Source organism: Crocodylus siamensis, chromosome 5, assembly GCF_052110815.1.
Source record: "Crocodylus siamensis isolate JL-2025a chromosome 5, ASM5211081v1, whole genome shotgun sequence".
Classification (NCBI taxonomy): domain Eukaryota; kingdom Metazoa; phylum Chordata; order Crocodylia; family Crocodylidae; genus Crocodylus; species Crocodylus siamensis.
In genome coordinates, this window is record NC_143399.1 from 70,545,918 (window position 1) to 70,567,234 (window position 21,317).

At 45.2% G+C, this 21,317-nt stretch overlaps 1 protein-coding gene across 1 annotated transcript in view; it reads right to left on the reverse strand.

Moving 5' to 3' along the window:
• Window positions 1-4,517: 4,517 nt before the first annotated feature.
• LOC149864214 (uncharacterized) overlaps window positions 4,518-21,317 on the reverse strand; it is a 35,137-nt gene continuing 18,337 nt past the window's right edge. Inside the window, exons 4-7 of the mRNA XM_090049763.1 lie at window positions 17,341-17,451; window positions 14,040-15,327; window positions 12,036-12,390; window positions 4,518-11,468 (exon numbers count right to left, since the gene is read on the reverse strand). Coding sequence (XP_089905889.1) covers window positions 15,197-15,327; window positions 17,341-17,451 — 242 coding nt within the window. The 3' untranslated portion in view covers window positions 4,518-11,468; window positions 12,036-12,390; window positions 14,040-15,196. The remainder of the gene's footprint in view (window positions 11,469-12,035; window positions 12,391-14,039; window positions 15,328-17,340; window positions 17,452-21,317) is intronic.

Below are 21,317 nucleotides of genomic sequence, written 5' to 3' on the forward strand. Positions count from 1 at the left end.
ACTGGTTCACACACATTTCTGAGCAGAGTACCACTGGCAGCATCCACTGGTTCCTTAAATGTCTTTGAAGCCTGGAGGTGTAGTTGAGGGTGCTCTGCTTTGTGTCTTCCTCAGCAGCACTCATATTCACATTTTGACTCTTTGACCCTCACATCACTCCTGTCTTGTTTTTTGCCTTTGTTGTCCCCAGAATTTTCTGTGTCATTCATCCATTGGTCCCATATAGTAAGAGCGACTGGTTAGCTGGGTGGGCCATAAGGCCCATGAAAATTGGATGATACAAATAGACAGGAGCTTCTGAGGCCTGCTCAGTTGGTATTTTGGGACACTAGTCCCTTGTGCCAGCTGGACTGCTGAAGCAGCCCTAACCTAGAGTGGCCCCTGCACCCTTTACCCACTGCAGCACTCTGGCAGTGGTGGCTGATACCTAGCTATGACCTGCTGCCACCTGCAACAACATCTGCTACCTTGGACCTGCAGCCCCATGGCTGCATGCCTGCCAGACCCAGAGGGAGACTGGATGGTAATCTAGGCTGTGGTACGGGCTCTGCCCCAGAGCTTCCTGCACATCTGAGCCAGCTAACAGTGGGCTGTGGATGCACAGTTGGCCTTCATGCAGCACTTCTTTCATGTCTTCTGGTGCTCTCACTCTGCCATTTGGGTAGCTTTCGCCTGGAAGATTTGATCATTGCAGTGGCCCACTTTGAACTGCTGAAGTGTGTCCTTCTGGCTCCAAATGGCCAGGTCAGCCACCTCGTCTGCCCTCCAGCTTGGTTCCTAGTGCTGGCACTGGGCAAGCTCCTTTGCTCCACTTGTCTCACCAGCAGGGATCCTGGTGTTCCCTGTTCAAAAACTGCAAATTCCCTGATAACCCCCCCCCCCCCCCAAAAAAAAAATTCTCTCATTAAAATACACCAAATCCACTTTCTTCCTGATTAAGATGAAATATCACTATATAGAGAGAGATCTGTTGGGCAATGTTTTATTGAAATATTTAAAAATTTTAAGCAATTTGGGAGCCTACTGGTGCCTCAACCATCCTAATAAAATGAATTCTAAATAGCTACACATTTTAGTGCTTGCTTTTGGTTTTTTATCATAGAAAAATCAGAGTTACTCCTGTCCCCTACATTCACCAAGATGTAGGGTGATAAGCAGCACTGGGATGCCAGCGCCCTGCTCCTGTCCATGCCCTTGACTTTCACTCCCAACCCACAGCCCCATCAGTGCCTCTCACTCGTGACCCACAGCTCCTGCCTGGCCCCCACTAGTCCCCTTCCAGCAGCAGCTCCATCCCAGCACGAGGACATGAGTCCAGCTGCAGCTGTCCCACTTACTGCTTTATGGTTCTGAGCAGAGCCGGCCCTTGCTGTTTTTCTCCCTGTGCCTGTGTCCAGACCACAGAGATCCCCATGCTGTTCCTGAGAATCCCTCAGCTGGGGCTTAGAGACGGAGCTGGGCAAGCTCTCTCCCTTCCAGGTTGGCCACCACCTGCACAGGATGCTCTAGTGGGGCAGAGGGGCTCTATGCCCTGCTCTGGTGTCCTCTCCTACCCAGAACACTCCTGCATCCCTGACATCCATCTCTCTCTCTCTCTCTCTCTCTCTCTCTCTCTCTCTCACACACACACACACACACACACACACACACATATACACACTTGCTGCCACTTCCACCCCTACCCCCAATACATCATACCCCACAAGTGGTTCCTGGGACCAGGAACCCCCCATGCTGGGGCTGCATCTCCCAACACTGGTGTGGGCATGGGGCAGCAATCAAGTGTGGCAGTTGGCCCTGCAGCCATGGCTCCCACCAGCAGGTGTGTGGGAGGGTGTTAGGGTTGGGGGGGCATTTAGGAGGGGTTGTGACTGGGTTTAGGAGTGGGTGTAGGGTTTTTGAGGGTGGGTTGACTGTGGGGGTGGTTGTGAGTGGGTATGTGTGTAGTGATGGGGAGTTTGTGGGGGTGGCTTGTGGGTGTGGGGTTTGTGTGTGGGAGTGTGGGGTTTGTGGGTGGATTGTGGGGGACTGTGTGAGGGTCAGGGGACTGTGTGGGAGGGATAGATCCTCTGCTCCCCCAACTACATGGTGCACCCCCCCCCATAGAAGCAGCAGCAGGCAGCAGCAGGCCATTGGGTGCTCATAGCCCGCTGCTGGTAGAGACCTCTGGCAGGATGTGGCACTACCTGAGACCCTGGAGCTCCATATGGTGCATGGCACTAGCCCAGTCTGCTGGCACATACTTTCAAACATAACCGGGTCAGCTACTGCTGTCACCCAGGGCTCCTGGCATGACAAGCTGGAGATACGTGCAGCTGGGCCAAGCCAGATTCTGTCTCCATGGAGCTGGCCTGGCTTGATGGCACATGGGGCACACAAAGTCACTAGCCTTCCTGCCCAGATGGCATGTGGCTCCTGCCTGCAATGTCAGGAGCCCAGAGTCATGGCAGGACCTGGCCCAGTCCTGGTTGATGGCACATGCCAGCAAGCCGGGCCAGCTCTGTGCCACACATATATCCTTTGGGTCTCATGTGGCATTGCACACTTCTGGGGTCTCTGCCAACAGTAGGCCATGAGCACCCCATTGGCCCAATGATGGCTGTTGCTGCTGTGGGGTGGGGCTATAAGCTATGTGGGGGGTGGGGTACCCACCCCTCCCACACTGTCTCCCCACCCTCACATCCCTGCTTACCTGGGACAGAGCCTGGGTCTGGGACACTGCTGCCAGCCATGCCCCACTTCTATTTGCTTCAGCATGCTGAGGCAGCGTGCTGGAGCAGCAGGGGCACACAGCAGGCATAGAGGTGCTCTGGCTGGGTGCTAGGGTATCTCTCTGGAGGACCCAGGCTCTGGCTACTTCGAGGCACGCTTCAGGTCAATGCCTCGCATTGCTTTTTTCCAGAGTGTTTTTTTTTGATACTGGGATTTCTTAGTATCAACCTTAGAGTCCAGCAAGGGGAACTTTTTTTTTTTTGTACCTAGCATAACTCCTGCAGCATCTCAAACTGCTTTGAGATGTCACAATAGGCACATGCTCACTTGTCTTGACACAGCTAGAGTGTGCATCTACATGTGCAATTAACATGATACCAAAAACTCTGGAGCACTTTGACTGGAGTGAACTGCTCCTGGGCACAGCATATATATGTGCACCCAGGACAGCAGCAGATTGATCCAGGACAGAGCAGGTCCACATGTGGCAAGGGGTTCAGTCCTGAACTCCAGGTGTGGCATTGGGCTGAGGAGGGGCTGGCTGGGTCATGAGCATGCAGAATATGCAGAACCATGTGGCTATGTGTAAGCCAGGAGTCTGGTCCCTGGCCAGTCACTGTACACACGTGTGTTTCAGTGCAGTTAAGCACTCTGCCATAACACAGTATTGTCCCTGACTGTAAAATCCAATGGCTGAGTTAATTAGTTTACTGTATCCAAATACTGGTGCATGTGTAGACTGTGATGCTTTACTGTGGAACTGATTAGTCTACTCTGCAGTAAAACAGATATTGATATTTAGATGGTAATAAAACCATGGTAGAAGAACATCACTTATCACTCTTGCCCCATATATTAATAGCCAGTTGTTTGATCCAGCTGAAATGAATTGACCTCCTATTATGCCCATTGTCAGGTGTCTATAAGGATTTCACAACTCTTCTGATGGCATCTTTTCTTTGTCCATCAGTTCTTTGTAAAAAAAGGCAGTCAGCAAACTTAGAAGTCTTGCATGACATTTTACCCCCTGAAAGTGTTTTGTGTATGTCTTCTAGTATTTCACACTATTGTGTTCCTCTAACTTTTCTAACCCAAATTTACTATGGATATGTGATCTTTTCTGACACTTTTTATTTATGTAGGTAATAAACTTTTGCCCTAGAAATGGCAAAAGTTTATATATATATATATATAAAGTTTTTAAGTTTTTATTTTTATTTTTATTTCTTCTATTTCAGGAGGTTATCATTTCCATTTAATTGCATTTGAAATTTTTAGTCACAGAACAATAAAGCAGGGTTCAGTGCACTGCTCTAATATGCATTTTTAATCAAAAAAATGTATTTTTTTAAAGAAAACAAATATAGCAATTTTTTTCTCAAGACCTCCAAAGATGAAGGGACACAGATGACATCAATGAAGTTTTTGATTGGCTAGAATGACCACTTTTGATTTTGTCCATCTATTGACTGAAAGATCATATTTTAAACATACATTCTTGGTTGCCAGAATCAACATTTCTATTTTTCTTTCCAATTTTACAAGAACTTCTATTACTGCTATCCATAAAGTCTTTTACTTCAGTCTGTTGGTCTGGATTGAGAAAACAAAATGTGCTGTGTCCTTTTTAGAACTGGAAGTTGAAAAAATCAACCAGTAAGCTTATCACCATGTTTAAAGAATTGCGGATAATTTAATAAGTACTGCTTGATAAATCTATTTGAGTCTAAATTCAGAAATTAATAATTCCTTTTCCCCATACCAGTGAATAGTGAATCCTCATATTCACTCACCTTTTCCATAGTTGATCACATTGTTAGTTACTTGCTATGATACTTTTCCTTTTCTTATTTTTTATTCTGGTGTGATAAGAATTACTTACTGGCATATCTTTGATTACAGAAAGTACAAGGGTAACAGTGTGGACAATTATATTTGTTGCAAGAAAATTACACTGCCTTCAAGTGGCATATAAAAACAAAGATTGTTCAGGACGTATTAATATGAAAAGAAAATCAAAATGAACAGGACTTTGAGGGGGTTTGGTTTAGCTCTTGTGTTTGTAGAAAAGGGCTCTACCCCCTGCCCCTTTTGAAGATAGGCTCAATGTTGACAATAAATGGGCCAATTCAGTTGAAGTGATCTGCAGGAAGGAAGGGGACTGAAGGAAGGAGCTACAGAACCTGCACATACCCACAGCAAAGTATTGGCAATCTTCACTGAGAGAAAGAGCAGCCATTGGTGTATATATATATAGGCTTCATACAAATATTCAGTTTCTCCTGGGGGAGCCATTGCTATTCCAGGAGATACCATGAGTGCACAAATGTTCAAACTTTTTATCCCAGAGTAAAAATGGCTGTTCCAGGAGAAACATATCTTGGGAACAACCAGGTTTAAATCACTGCCAGGAGAGTTTCTCCTGGTAAAGAAAATGCCTGTACATACATGCTTCTCTCAGTAAAGAGTACAGTGGAACCTCTCAATAGAGAACACAGCCATTCAGAATCCCCCAGATTTCCCCAGGGAGACAGTGTCTATCTCACTGGACTCTACTGCTTCAGCAGGCAGCACAACACACTTCTTTCACAATTTCCACATTGTGCTACAAGGAAACACAGGCTGACCATGGGCAGTCTGCATCAGTCAATCAGGCCTGCCTTGTACATTGCTGCCTTGTGTTGCCAGGAAGACTAAGGGAGCCTGCAGGGATAGCTGAGATGTGTGCAGAGCCACCCTTCCCCCATCAACCTTTGCTGCAGTTCTGAGTAAATTGGGAATTCTCCCAGATTATTTGAATATCGACAAAAAGTTTAGCAGAGCTACTTGATAGTGCTCTGGAATGTGTACAAGCTTCACAGAGCCTTTTGTCAGGCTATATAGACATTTCTTCTAAATGCAGAATTATTTATTCTGGATTTTGTTTTATGCACAGAAGAGTAAAACACAGAACACTAGGTGTCTAATCTATTTATTTTATGTTGAGATCTGATCTTTTGAAATCCGTGTCAACAAATTCCTAACTACAGTGACATTCATTAAAAAGCATTTGTCCAATTTACCTGAACATGTTAATGATAGAATCATAGAGAAGTAGGTCAGGAAGGGACATCCAGAGGTCATTTAGTCCAACCTTCTGCCTGAAGAAAGTATTATCCAAACCATATCATACAACCATAATCTAAACTCTTGGTAAAAGTACCACCATCCCTGACACAACACAAGACATAAGACCCTAACCTGCTATAGATAGACCAGGGGAACCACAGGAGCCAATGTCCTGCTTCTATCCAAGATTGTTAATATATGCTGAAGTGATGCCAAGTAGAGTGACACATCTACTTGCTACAGAGAACGGCAAACACCCCCACCGTCCCTACCTATCTGATAGGGTAAAATTATTACCTGATTCCAAACAGTGATCGGTCTGACCCTGAATGGAGGGGCAAGATCCTCTAGCCAGGAACCTCTGGCTTTGGTCGCAGCAGAAGCATTGTCACACCAATCAAAATCCCCCACTTTGGCTGCAGCTAACACCCAGTGCCTCTGAGAAAGGCTTAAAAATAGCCTGACACTGAAAGGAGAGGAGGTGATGATGATCCTTAAAATGAAAATGGGAGTGAAAGATGACAGCAGAGTATGAGACAAAGAGAGTATGGACATTTCTATTAATGACCAATTAAGATTGAAACTTAGTTTTATATGTAAAGAGCATAATTAATAGGCAATGAAAACTTAAACAATAAGAATGCAAACAAACATATTCCTAATTCAGTTGCTGTTGCAGCTTTGCAATAGATTTATCATGGAAAATATTGTTTTAATTAAAAATCCATTTTTGTATTTCATTTCTCTTGTGAGGAAATTGGATCTAATGTGACTTAATTTTCAAAGTGGTAAATTTTATTTATTTTCCATTCCAGCAAAACTGCATCATTTAGATCGTAGGCAGATTAGTGGCTATGAAAATGAATAGACAAAACTGGTTATAATACTTCTAGGGAAATAGTTTGTTAAGAAGTGTCAAAGGTCTGAAGAGAGGGAGGGATGGGGGTGGGGTGTGGGGGACTTGATATATCTATTTGGACATTCATTTTTCTGAAAACAAGTTTCCTTGCCAATTGGATGTACTGCTCATGCATTTAAGGTTTAAAACAAAGCCTGTTGAAGTCAATGGAAATAATTCCATTGATTTCAAATGAGTTTTGGATCAGGCTTATTCAGATTTAAGAAAGTGTTGTGTCAGTTTTTGATAATGCTTTCCTGTTAGATATTAATTTCCTTTGGAAAGAACAGTTGAAGCAAGTTGTGTGTGTGCACATCTATGTGTATATCTGAATGATTTCCTTCAACTCCATGAAACAAATGCAGTGATGCTTACACCCAAAATGTTACAAAAATTAAAAAACAAATATCTGGTTATAATTATTCTATAAATTAAATACTCAGATTGTAATTTAAAAAATATAGTATCCATATATTTAAAACAGATGACTAATCTTATAACTTTTTTAGACTTTTACTACATGGATTGCAGCGTGTTATAATAAATTTAAGACTTCATAATACACTAGGTTATATTATTATAAATTCTTAAGCTCTATTTCTGGACACTGTGGCTGCATCTAGACCAGCATGGCTTGTGGTATGTGGCATTGCAGACACATCTGTGGCACCACACACCACACGTTCAGGTGTTCTCCATGTTGCAATGTAGTAGTGGGAGGGAGGGCGTGTGTTGAGCCATGCTGCAGCTGCCAGCCAGGTTCTGCTGCGGCAGTAGCTCCCTAAGGCTCCCAGGACCCCAGGTGAGACTGCTGGAGCCAGCACAGTTGCTGGCCCCATCCTCCCATACTACCTACCCAAGATAATCTGCCACACTCCAGAAGGCACATGGCATAGGCATTTCCCAGGGACAAGTAGCAGTGGCACAAGCTGTACCACTGCTTTTTATCCCTGGGGAAACAAACATCCACGCTCATGCGGATGCAGCCTATGGGTGTATCTATATGTGTGCTTAACTGTGCAGTTGAATAATTTGCTGTAGTATAAAGTATTGCAGTCTACATGTGTGATGCTATTAGACTGTAGCAAGCTAATATTCACCACTGTATAATAGTATTGTCGGGGACAGTACTATCTTATGGCCGTGAGAATAACTGCACCTATATGCATGTGTAAATACTGACACAAGCATACATTGCACCCAGTCAGCCCAGGCAGCTGGAGGACAGACCCCGGCCTGCTGCCTGGCCAACTTTATGATTAACAAGCATTTACAATATGTCACTTCCATTTCCCTAATCCCTTTGATAAATTAGACATGCGCACATAGGCACCAACTCTGTGGGTGCTCCAGGGCTCAAACACCCACTGAAAAAAAATAGTGGGTGCTCAGCACCCATGGAGCCACTTGCAAATATTAAAACAAAATATAAAAAACATGTTTTAGCAGAAGAAGCAGCGTGTGACTTGAACCTGGCTCTGCAGAATCTGTAAAGATCAGGCGCTTCAGCAAGCTTTTTGCATTTTTAGCTAATACTGATTCAATGAGCTATTACATAAAAGTGCCAAAAAAGCCCCACATAAAGTACCCAATTTACAGATTCTGCAGAGCCAGGTAGAAGTAATGTTCTGTCTCTTCTGGGCATTTTCAGGGCTCATTAAGGGAATGTGCCTAGTTAAAACTAAAGGGCTGGGGTTTTGGAGGTTTTCTTTTTATGCCTCCAAGCACCCACCAGCAAAAAAAAAAAAGAAAAGAAAGAAGTTTGCACCTATTCATGGGTGTATTACCCAGCAGAGTGGCAGCCTTAAAGAAAGTCTTTGAAAGGATTGTAGAACTAAACTGATTATTGACCTATCCTTACAACAATGTATTTTAGCGCCTCTTGGAAAAGGTGGAAACATTACAAAAGGGGAACATTTAATATTGCTTCCTCCATTTAATATTGCTTCCCCCATTTAATATTGCTTCCTCCATCAGAAGCAGTTTGACCACATTTGTCTCATTCCTGGCTTGTCCATGTGTAACAATTAGAATGTAATAGCTACTGCCTTTGATACTGTAAATATCAAGCGGAGAAAAATATATACTTTTTAATATTACCAAGACAAATAAGTGCACAACATTCTACTATCAACATGACAGCCCCTTAATTGCTTGCAGGGAGTACACTGCATCATGAGTTTAGTGCTCTGGGAATCACAGGGCAAATAGAAAAATCGAGAGTGGGAACACTTCCCAGTAACTGTAGGAAGAAAAAATATTGAACCTCTCACTTTTATATGGACTTCAAAGAACTAAATAAAAACAGAGAAAAGGAAATTTTTTCACTCTGTATAAAGTAACACGGATAAGGAAGGAGTCTGTGAAAAATGGCTGATGACAAATATTTTTATATAGATTGATAGATAAGCGGGGTTTTGGTACATACCATTTTGCCCAGTTTTGAGGAATCATGACAGTACCCACAAAGCTGAATTGTCTAGGGATGCCTCAAAGGAAGTGATTGACATAGGGGTATTAGACTTGTATGGTCAAAGTAGAAGCCCATGGTTTTACGTAACATGCCAATGCAATCTGAATTCCAGTGTTTTCAGACAGGAAATAGCTTGGACCTTGGTCCATGGTATAGAAAGTTCCAGGTTTTTATTTACGGGAATCCAGATTTAGTTGAAACAGGCCATGGCTATTCTCAAAGACAAATAACACTTTCCAGAATTAAAAGTGTGTGATTTACAAATTGAATATAAATATTGCATAGATCTGGTGGAAACAGATATACAGATAAATGATATACTCTCAAGACCTTTTGACAGTAATGCATTTAGCTAGCTAATTTATGGTCTTCTATGGTCTTCACCAAGGCAATAAACACAGTGGGCTGAGGTAGATGCATCTCGAGCAGGTCCAAGGAGGTGATCCTCCCCCTCTATGCGGCACTGGTCAGGCCGCAGCTGGAGTACTGCATCCAATTCTGGGCGCCGCACTTCAAGAGGGATGTCGACAGCATGGAGAGGGTCCAGAGGAGGGCCACTCATATGACCAGGGGACAGCAGGGCAGGCCCTATGAGGACAGGCTGCGGGACCTGAACCTGTTCAGCCTCCAAAAGAGAAGGCTGAGGGGGCATCTTGTGGCCTGTTATAAACTAGTCAGAGGGGATCAGCAGGCATTGGGGGAGTCCCTGTTCCCCCGAGCACCACCAGGAGTGACCAGGAATAACGGTCACAAGCTGGCAGAGGGGAGATTTAGGTTAGATATCAGGAGGCACTACTTCACGGTCAGGGCGGCTAGGGTCTGGAACCAGCTTCCAAGAGAAGTGGTGCTGGCTCCTACCCTGGGGGTGTTTAAGAGGAGGTTAGATGAACATCTTGCTGGGGTCATTTGACCCCAGTATTCTTTCCTGCCATGGCAGGGGGTCGGATAAGATGATCTGCTCAGGTCCCTTCCGGCCCTACAAACTATTAAACTATGAAACTAAGATGAGGCTCAGAGTATGACACAATAAGCACATCTATATATGCATTTACTGCACAGTAAGCAGGAATAGGGCTGGTATCTGTGTGTGCAGTCAAACTGGGACTAGATTTAGTCCCATGCCAGAGCAGCCTGCCATATGCCGCTGTGGCCTCTGGTCACAAAGCTGCCAGCACTTGGCAGCCATGCTGAGGCCATTTTAAAAGCTCACCCCTACCCTCTGATCCCTGCCCAGCCCCTCCCCTGCCCAGGAATGGCATGCCCAGAACAAAGGCAGCATGCAACAGCTTTCTCCATGGCCTCCCTGCCTCTCTGTGCCACCCTACCAACAATGCCCAGTGCCCTGCTGCTCCAGCTTGGCCCCTGCCAGCAATGACCAGGGCCTTGTGCTGCTGCTGGCCACAGTGCTGGACCTGCTAGTGCCAGCAGGCCCTCCCTGCCCAGGCCCCAGGACAGCCATGCACCCAGCAGCCAGGTCCAGGGCAGTGGCTGAGGGAGTCTCTGGCCAACCCCCTCCTCCTGCACTCCCCACTGCAGCCCATCTGCCCCACTGTCCACACCCGTCCTGACCCCCTGCCCATCCCCAACACCACTGCAGGACACACATATAGGTCAGATAGTACAAACGTTATTAATACAACAAAACCACCCATCCCTCCCCCCTCAATGAACACAGCTCCTCCCCCACACACAGTACCCCTCCAACACCCTCCCTACCCACCAACAATAAAAGCGCCATTCCCCAAACTTAAACAGCAGGTAGTGTGTCTGATCCCATCACTAAGTCCATGTGTGAGGGGCTGAGGGGTGGGGCTGCCCAGGTAGGAGAGCCCAGCAGCAGATGGTCAGCACCCAAGCTGCAGATAGTTCTCTGTGGATCTGAGGACTGCTGGAGGCCTGCTGGAGGGTGGTAGGTGGGACACAGGGGCCATGCAGAGCTGGGGCAGGAGGCCAGGCATGGGGAGCATGGGCACAGACTCTGTAGGGTGCCCCCAGGTGGCCAGCTGTGGCTCCAGCAGCTCCATGCACCACCGCTCCAGGGCAGCCAGCTCACCCTAGTGGGCCTAGAATGCTGAGAGTTGTGCCTCCTCCTGGGTGACCTCCTGGGCAAAGTCCTCCACCCTCCATGCCCACTGGTCCACCATCAAGCCCTCTGGAGCAGGTAGGTCCCATCATGGCTGCACTGCTGGTGCAGCCAGCAGCTCCAGAGGGGACCAGCAGCAGGTGGCAGAAAGCCTGAGGACCTTGAAGTCTCTCCCCAACATCCAGATGATGGTCCTGCAAAGGCAAGTGACAGAAAGCTTTTGTAAGAGTTTGCAACATTTGAGAGATACGATGCTCTGGTCCAGGGGCCCTGCATTGCCTGGCCTCAGATTGGAGACTGGCTGTGTGCAGGTGCCCAGGGACATGCTAAGCTGGCTGGGCAGGCCTGGGCTAAGGTGGAAGCTACCTGAGGCCTTTGTCCCTGCTTACTACCCAGGGGCTGGCTACAGGCTTCTTGTCTCCCTGCCCCCTTCCCAGGGTGGGCCAGGCCAGGCTTCTAGCAATACCTGATGCTGCAGCTGCAGTCCCCACTGACCCCTTCCCCCTCTGTCCCTCAGGCCCATTGGTCTGCTGTGTGGCACCCAAGACCCCAGCACCTGGGCTCAGGGCATGCAGGGCTCCTCTTGGAGAACTGGGGTGAGAGGCTGGTCATGCCCCTGTCCTCCCTGCTGGGGGACTCTCAAGGGAGGTGCCTGGGGCAAGGAGTGGGGAGCAGGGCTGGGACTGGGGCAAGGGACAGTGGCAGGGGTGGGGGTGGGTACTGAGGCTGGGAGGGCTTGCCCCATCCAGTGCAGGACTTACCATGGTTCTGGGTCCAGTGAGGCTGGTGGCTCCGTGTGGGGCTCCCCATGCCAGGTGGAATCCAGCTCTGCCATGTGTGTCTGTAGCCTCTGATGGGCTGGGGGTTGTCACCCCACCAGAGCCTCCCCTGGGGAGGAGCTAGTGTTGATGGCAGCCAGTGGTGGCATGGCAGGGCATTCCTTGTGGACAGCTGCAGGATGGGGCCAACGTCAAGGCAACCACTGGCCAGGGCTCCCAGGCTGTCAATGGGTGTATCATCCAGGGAGCAGTGCAGGGCTAGATGGTGAAGGCCGAAGGTTCCCTCCTCCAGTGACATGTCACCACAGCCATGCAGCCAAGGCGTTTCACCATAGTCCTGCAAAGAGAAATAGGTGGGGCGTAAGCAGCAGTGGGGATAAGGTACTGTCTTTGGTGGGATCACAGGGCTGGGCAGGGGGTGCAGCAAACTGCAGCCCTTTGCACCATTTACCTGTGGCAGCAGCTCTGGAGTGAGATAGAGCCAGAAACAGCTTATGGGCTGTCCATGGGGGTACACGGGGCTTGCTGGGGTGCTACAGCCACAAACAGCTGCTGCTGGTTCACTGAAGTGTGTACCCCAAGGCCAGAAAACAACCCAGCCCAGCAGCAGGAGAGGAGGGCCAGGCAGGAGCCCTGGGGCTGGGCTCTAGTTAGCCCTCTAGTGGCTGGGCAGACCCAGCTGGGAAGCTCCCATATTACTGCACAGTAACACATCTACATATGCATTACTGTGCAGTAACTTAGTGGATATAAATTTGCTACCTGCATCATGCGCAGGTTACTGCACAGTAACTGTGCATATGTAGATGTGCTCAGTCAGAATCAACAAATTTACTGCTACCTGACAACAGTGATACTAATGTCTCAGAAGAGAGCCTCAGGTCCACCTGGCAGGATAGATACCTGAGAGATTAATTGAACATTACCTGTCAATGTGAGGTTGTTAGTCTGAATCCAGGCAAAAAGCAGGGCAGAATTGCCCTTTATAAACTAATTAAGAGATGCATACTTTTTCAGAAGCAACATCTTGCTTGGTGGGATGTTAAAAAGCACACATCTAATGAAATGAAGTGTAGTTTATGAAAACTTACACATATCTGAATTAGTCCAAAAAGGACTACTCTACATTTAACATACATTTGTATGTATTTGAGATTCTATAGTATATTTAATTGGCTTATAATTATACTCTTGTATTTTGCTGGGATATGAATATATGGGGAGCTGTACCTTTAAAAATGATAGGAGGACAAGCTGCATTGTGAAGAAGCCTGTGTTGCACAATGCTAATGAGTTAGAATTCAGATGCTGAACAAAGCTGACTCCTTAACATTAAGTGATTACGGAACCATGCATCCATTGCTTGGATACTTAAGGAAGGGTGAGAAGAAGGAAGCATTCAAGAAGCATTCTCATTTATGAACCCAGGATCCAAAACACATTAGTTATAGCCTCTCCCTTGCCACCCAAAATAAATTGGCAGGTAGAACTAGAGGGATAGGGAGGTGGGAAGCATACAGCAACCTTCTTAATGATAGTGTATTTTCCAGGAGGCAAAATGCCTCCTAAAGTTTACCATCTTATTATCCCTTACTCACCATCACTTTCACCATCTTATTATCCCTTATCATTATCCCTTATACAGAATCACGCATTATGAGTACAGCTGAGCAATGTGTATGAGTTCTGAAATAAAGGACCGCATTTCTTGTTCATGTCATTTGTTGGCTGGATAGGACCAGCAAGGGGCCCCAAGGTTGCTGGATAACTATGGTTATTTAACTCATTATTTTTGAGAGAACAGGTTGCAGCACACCTAGACAATTTAGAGATAAAGGCACACCACAGGTTTTCATTTCCTCTGAGAATAACATGATGAGAATAAAGTGGTATTGCCCTGTCCCATGGGATCAGCTGGTGGTAAAGAGTCATTAGTGTTTGGCACTTCAGATTCTTCCACTATATCAGCACAATCAAAATTGGTACCTGGAGGAGGCTTTACCGGAGGAACTGGACATCCAAATATGGCTTCCTCAGACTTCTGTAGATGTCATGGTTGTAGCTGCTCTATATATATTTTCCATGAAGTACCATCAGACAGTTGAACCATAAATGAAACAGACCACATACATTTAGTGAGTTCCCCACATACCCAATTTCCTCTACCAGAGTTATGATGAGCCCAAGCCACGTTCCCTACTTGGAATGAGTGATTGTAAGTCACATACCATTAATCAATTTGTTTATTTGGGGCTCTGAGTATCTGGTAAGCAACATCAGGACATTAAAGGTGAAAACAAGTACACAATGATCTTTTCAACAAAAGACTAGCAGGTGATTTCTGCATAGTAGCATGGGGTGCGTTGTGATAAGTAAGAAATGATCCAATTTGTGTTGAAGACTACGCTGCTTATAGGTGTTATAAGGCCCTTCTGAGCTGGCCCTCAGCCCACTGTTGGTGGCAGGGTAGGACCTAGCAAATGTAACCTGGGTCTCCTGGGAGCTGTTTCTTCTCACCTGCTTTGATGTAATACAGGGAGCCAGTTCCCCACAGGTGACCTTCCTGGCCCAACACTTTGACTTCTTCATGGGGCTCCAAACCTTCCCTTCAGCCCACCCTAACCACTTCCAGCCTCTGGAAGTGGAACCACTTCCATGACTCTTGCTAAGGCTGATTGGTGTTGCCCCACTGGAAAAGAGGTAAAAACAGCAGTCCTTGGCAGTAGCCTGTCCCAAAGCCAACTCTTACCTGCCTCTCTCCAGACAGGTATATTCTGGGAAAATATATAACTCAATCCAGCTAATCTATGATGAAAGATGGGCAACAACCACTGTTATATGTCACTCCCTCATAGGAGGTTGTACTTTGTGAATCCAATTTGCTGTAGTAGTCTTCACTGCTGGGGACAGGGGAGCAGACCTCTAGCCCACTGGCTCTTTGCTGCTCCTCCCCCATCCCATCACCAGGGGCACCTGGTGACTGGCCACTGCCCCCTCTTGCTCCCTGCTTCTTTTCTGAGTGGTAAAAGTCCTAGGGGCTGAACCCCATGCCAGTCCTTCCTCCACAGAGAAACAGTGTGAGAGGCACCCAGAGCCTGTGTCCCTTACCCTCTCCACCACCTTGCTGGTCACCTCTGCCTGATCTACTGGTACTTTGTATTCTTCTTCACAGGAATAATTGTTGTCTGCCCCTGCATCACCTGCAAACTGCTGTGGGGAACCAACTTTCCTCCAAATGCTACATACAGCAGCACTACCAGCTGCCTGCTGCTTCCTGTAAAAAAAGGTCACTTCAGCATCTGGTTCTGGTGTACTACAAGCCTTGCCTCTGGGCCCCTCACTGGAGGCAGAAATATCTGTCTCAGCCCACTCTCTGCCAATCCAGAAAGCGAGGCTGCTCTGGAAATGATATGGTAATCCTGACTCACTGCTCCTGTGTGCTGCCTTTGCAGAGGTAGGCAGGGGGAAGGGAGTTAACATTTAGAGTCCCTTCTGCCCTTTCATAAATACTTATGGCAAACTGATTGACTGATAATGCATGCTTGAGAGTTTGTACAAAATGTTCAGCTAGTCCATTTGTAGCAGGATGATAAGGAGCAGAACTTCTATGTTGAATTCCATTGGAAATGAGGTACTTCCTAAATTCTTCTGAACAGAACTAAGGTCCATTATCACTCACCAATTGCAATGGTAGTCCAAAGTAACTAAATAAGACATGAAGGTGCTCAATAGTTTCAGTAGCTATAAAAGAAGGCATTTGAAAAAACTTCTGGCCACTTAAAGTGTGCATCAATCACTACTAAAATATATATGGCCTTCCAAATGAATACATTCCCACAGAGTCTGAGGTCATGACCAAAGGTGCAGACAAGCTGGTTCAGGATCTTTTTCATTATATTGATATGCAGTATAGCATCTTGCTGTCCTAATGTACTGATCAATGCCTGGCCACCACATAGAACTCTTGGCTAAGGCTATAATCCTCACAGAACCAAGATGCCTTCCATCAAGAGCTGACAAAACAAATTTTTGGAGTGACCTTAGTATGATCACTCACATCCCCCACAAGAGGCAACTTTAGTGTACCAATAATTCTGACCAACATGACATGAAAAGTGTCAGCTGAAGGTTGTTGTAGTTTAATACTGTTCCTTGTAGAACCCTGCCTTTCACCAGAGAAATAATGCTATCCTTAGAAGTTTCCTTCTTAATGTGTGCATAGGTAACAGGGCTCATTAAGTACAAATAGAATACTTTTGTGGTATCTTCCTTTTGGAAGTCACTGGGACAAGAAAGGCATGAAATCCCATCAGCATTGCTGTGCCCCTTTTCAATATTCAGTATTGAAAAGGGGTACAACAATGCAGATGGGATTACATGCCTTCCTTGTCCCAGTGACTTCCAAAGATAGAGCAAAATGTATGAGAAAGCACAAAAAGTAATAATGCTCTAATATTGCAGACAAGCTGCTGCTAGGGAAGGCATACCTTGTGTTGGTTCAAAATTAGAAAGTAATGGCTGGGGATCAGTGAATAGTGGAAAATATCTGCCACAATGATATGCTGTATGGCCATGGTCCATGCCTAACCAACATCTTACCAGAGCAAGCCTTTGTGGCCCCAGACAGTCCCACCCTCACCAATTTCTGATATTCTTTTCTCACCTGCCATTTCTTGTTGTTCTTTAAATTACTGGGAACTGGATATGGGGCTTGCAGGGATCCTGGCTGGTCTTCTCATACGGTTTACTTTGTGGGGCTCCGCCTCCCCTCATACCCCACCCTTACCATGTCCTGGATGATACCCATTGGGGTTTGGATTTTGTATTGCCCCCAATGTCACTGACAGCTAACCACTGGCTTGACAAGTGACTATCTGGGAGTTTAAACCCATTCATTTGGGCCCCCTGAGGTCATTTTTAAGTCAATCATTCCTTGGTTCATAGGTCCATCAACTAAGATCAATCCACCTAAAGTCCATAAGACATATGACCCCAAATCAATTCCTCCAAGATTCCTGGGTTAATTAGTTTGGGTAAGCCATTTAAGAACCTAATCAGATAATCAAGTGGATAAAAATAAACTCAATGCATCCCCAGTCCCTGGGTTAATTGGTTCAGCTCAGTCTCTTAAGGATCCAATCAAATAATTAAATAGGTAATCAAAACAAATGAAATAAAAGCCTCCTAGGTTTCTGGGTTAACCAATTTGGGTCAGTCCCTTTAGGGATGAATTCAACTCATTAAAAAAAAAAAGAAAGAAAATCCTTCCCCTGGGTTTCTACCTTACCTGGTTTCCTTAGGATCAGGACCACTAAGCACATTCCAGAAGGGGAACTCTCCTTCTGGCTACTTTCTCTGGCACTCTGTGGGGGAAGCACAATCTCCGCCCCACATCCCCCTGAGGAAAAAAAGAAAAACAACAGAGAAAAAAAAAGAGAATAAAAAAGAAGCAACGGGGCAATGCCCCTGAACTCACAGACTGATTCTCAGAAACTCAGCTGCTTTATCATCCAGCTGTCCTCAAGTGATTCCCTGCCTCAATGTATCCCAAGGCTTATCAGTGGTCTTCAAATTACTCTGATTGGTGGGTCCATTTTATTCATTGGCTGCTGGCTGTGGGATGCTGTCAGCGGAGGAGGCCTCTGGCATTGCCTCAGTCAGCCAGATGAAGAATCCTTCTGGTTGCCCTTCTCCAGGGCTGCAAATACTCTTCTGCATGTTCCTTCCACCAGTCCACAGGGAGAACACACTAGCAGCATGCTCCCTGCTCTGGCTCAACTTCCTTCTGCATCTGGGGTAAGTGTCCCTTGTTTGGGTTTCCCATGGCTTTCCTCTTGCCTGGCTCTTTTCCCCTCACCGTATGACACTTCCATACTCGAAGATAATAACAAGAGCCTCCCTCTCTATCTGTGCATAATTCCTTTCAGAAGCAAGAGCAGTTGGCTTCTTTGTGCCATCAAGAAATGTGGAAAGGACTGTGCCTACTCCATATGGAGATACATCACATGCTAAGTGCAATTGAAGTGAAGTATCAGAATTTGTAAGAACATCAGTCAATGTTAAGAATTGTTTTGCTTCCTTAAATCCACATTCACATTCTCTAGTCAATTTCCACTTCTTTTTTGCTTGCAGTAGTTCATGTAGAGGTGCCAATTCTGTTGCCAGATTAGGAAAAAAATTATCATAATAATTAAGCAATCTTAAGAAAGAATATAACTGTGAAACATTCCCTGGTGGTGGTGCTTGAAGGATTTCCTTATTTTTCTCTATTGATTTATTTAATCCTGTGGCATGCATCAATGACATGCCAAAAGTATTCAGTAGAGGACTTGAAAAACTCATATTTATCACCGCACACTCACAATCCACAATGGTCTTCTAGACACTGAAGAACATTATCAAGCTTCTGACAATGGTTGTCCCTATCTCTCCCTGTAACTAGTTTGTCATCCAGATAGCATTGTGCTCCTTTCAGGCCTTTTAAGTTTCCATCCATGGCTTTCCAGAAGAGGACAGGAGCAGATGTAATTCCAAAAGGCAAATTATTATAGCAGCATAGTTCTTTTTGAATGTTTATTGTGAAGTATTTGAGAGATGTAGAACCCACTTCTATTCAGAGGTAGACATTAGTGGGCGCATCTATATGTTCATTAATTCACTTTTGCTACTGCACGTTAAGTTCAGTACTACTAATATGAAGTACTACATAAAGGTACATTGCTACTGCACATTATTGTGTGATAAGGGTGAACCATTATTTTTATGATACTTAATATGCATTTTTGAGATGCTTAATTCTGCTGCATATTAGCACAGTAGCACAGTTTTTGTCATGAAGTGCTAATGCACAGTAGAATGGACTACTATGCATTGTGGCATCTCATGTAGACGTGCCCACTCAAATCCAACTTACTAAAACATTTCCTCCACTAAGATCAGAAAACAAATCTTCAATGCAAAGCAAAGGGTACTGGAGAGCAGGCAAACCCAGATTCAGTATCATTTTGAAGTCACCGCAAATTTGAACCAAGACATCACTGGAACAATGGGTATAGCCCATTCACTGTGTGCAACTGGTGACAACTGTATACCAAACAGTCCAAATCAAATTGCAACAGGTGTCATAGAGTATATGATACAACTCTGGGCTTCCAGGCTTGATTTTGAACTGCATTAGGATGTCGTTTATCCATCCAAAATCTGTTTTAAAAACATTGGACTGCTTCTACAGTATTTCTTGAAAGCCTTGAGGTCTTCTGCTGGTCTTGATCTTGTTGCAATTCTCTCTTAGTTTCTCTAGCCAAGATCTGCTAAACAACAGTGGATAATTTCCTTCAATCACATACAAGGGTAAATGGACTGACTATCTTTTCTCCAGTGTAAGTCTTCTGAAACATAGAGGTTGTCTCTAAAGGTACCTGTGACAAACACTGGTTATACAGAGATGCAGGTATCAGGGAAACAGCAGCCCTTGTAGCACCATTCATACATGGATGCCTTCAGTTAAGGATGTAACCCAGACACTGTCTCTTACAGTTGCTTCTGATAGTACATACAAACCCAGGTCTTAGTCGGTGGCACTAGAACACTAGTCTTCTTCCATATTATATGTTTTAGACTTACGTCCCCTGCTGGGTTCCTCCCGACAGATGCTGTCCTGGAAAGATGGCTCAAAGGCATTAGCCTTTGTTTAACTATGTGACAGGCCACAGCAACGCATCCTTTTTTCTGTTACTTCCTGCAACTGACCTGATCTGCCCAACAATCCCTTTCAGTGTGCATGGTATGCGTACAGTGACCCCAGGAAAAGTTCTCCAGTTTCTGAGCCTCTTGGTCTTGTTGATTCAAGCAATGCAACTTTCAGTCTATACCAAATTCTTAGGAGCCTTTTCAGCAGTTTCCATGACAAATGCTATTTCCACAGCTTTGGTGAATGTAAGAGTGGACATGGTAAATAATTTCCACTGGGTTTGTTCACCGTGCAACCCTGCGGTAAACTGATCTCATAGGGCATCGCTCAATACTTGTCCAAACTGACAGTGTTCTGACAACTTCTTTAAAGCAGTTATTGACTCCCCACTCTCCTGGGTTTATTGGGGGAATCAGTACCATTCTGCAGTCATTGACGGGGTATGTGAAAAATGTTCCTTCATTGCTGCAGTGATTTCTGCATAAGTGGCCTGTTCTGGCAGGTTTGGAGTCAAAAGACTTTGTAGGAGCTGTATGCTCTGGAACCTATCACTGTTACCAATATTGCGACTCACTGGCCATTTCTACATGAGAAGCTGACTGCTCAATAGCCCACGACTACTGCGCAGTAGTATTGCGTGGCAGAAAGAGTGATGCAACACTACTGCATAGTAATATCAGGCTATTGCGGAGTCAGTGTCATGAAAAAGCCATTCAGCAGCACTACCGCTCAGTGGCTCTGGTTACTATGCAGTCATTTAGCACTTGTTTGTACAAGTACTAAATAACTGCACAGTAATGACTGCACAGTCAGGATCTCATGTAGATGTAGCCATTATACACTCCCCATGTTCGATATACACTATCCGTGTCTCTTGATTTTTATCAGATTCGCCAAAAAATGGACTATATGAGTACCCATTTCTTTTCTTTTTTTATCTATTCACACTTGGGCTCTTCCTGCCGACAGTATGCCTTCTGTAAAGGCTGCAAGCTCTGTTACTCTAGGCTGCAATACAAAATGATTGTTTTTCCTCTCTGGCATCTTCCTCTGCTGCACTTCAAAGTGATTGCACTGCATACACTTTTTCCTGCTATCATTAGCTACTCTTACTTCTCTGGTAACTCTTTTTTGCTGTGAGTACAGCAGCCATTGTAAGTCTAACTGGGTGCTCATATGAAGTCTATTCAGTGCATATAAAAATAATTTAAAAAGTATTTTGTTACTCATCTGGAAAGGTTTAGACTGTGGCTCTAAGCACCAACCCAAATGAAGACCTCATCCTTGTTGCCAAAATTGTTGTTTTGTGGCTCCATAGTGATGGGAAGATTAAACTAGTAGAGAGGGTACCACACAGCTCACATGGCTGGTATCTTAATTTTTCTGATCAGAAACCAAAACTGAGAGTAAAACATGGTGCCTTAGGAAGCACAGAGTGTAACCACATTTAAAGAAATAGTGCCATATATAATAACTAATTCATAATACATTACACAGTTCAATTCAGAAAGTAAATAACCACAAAATGAGTATGGCCCAGATTAAATGGATTAAAATATATCTAATAGGTCTTA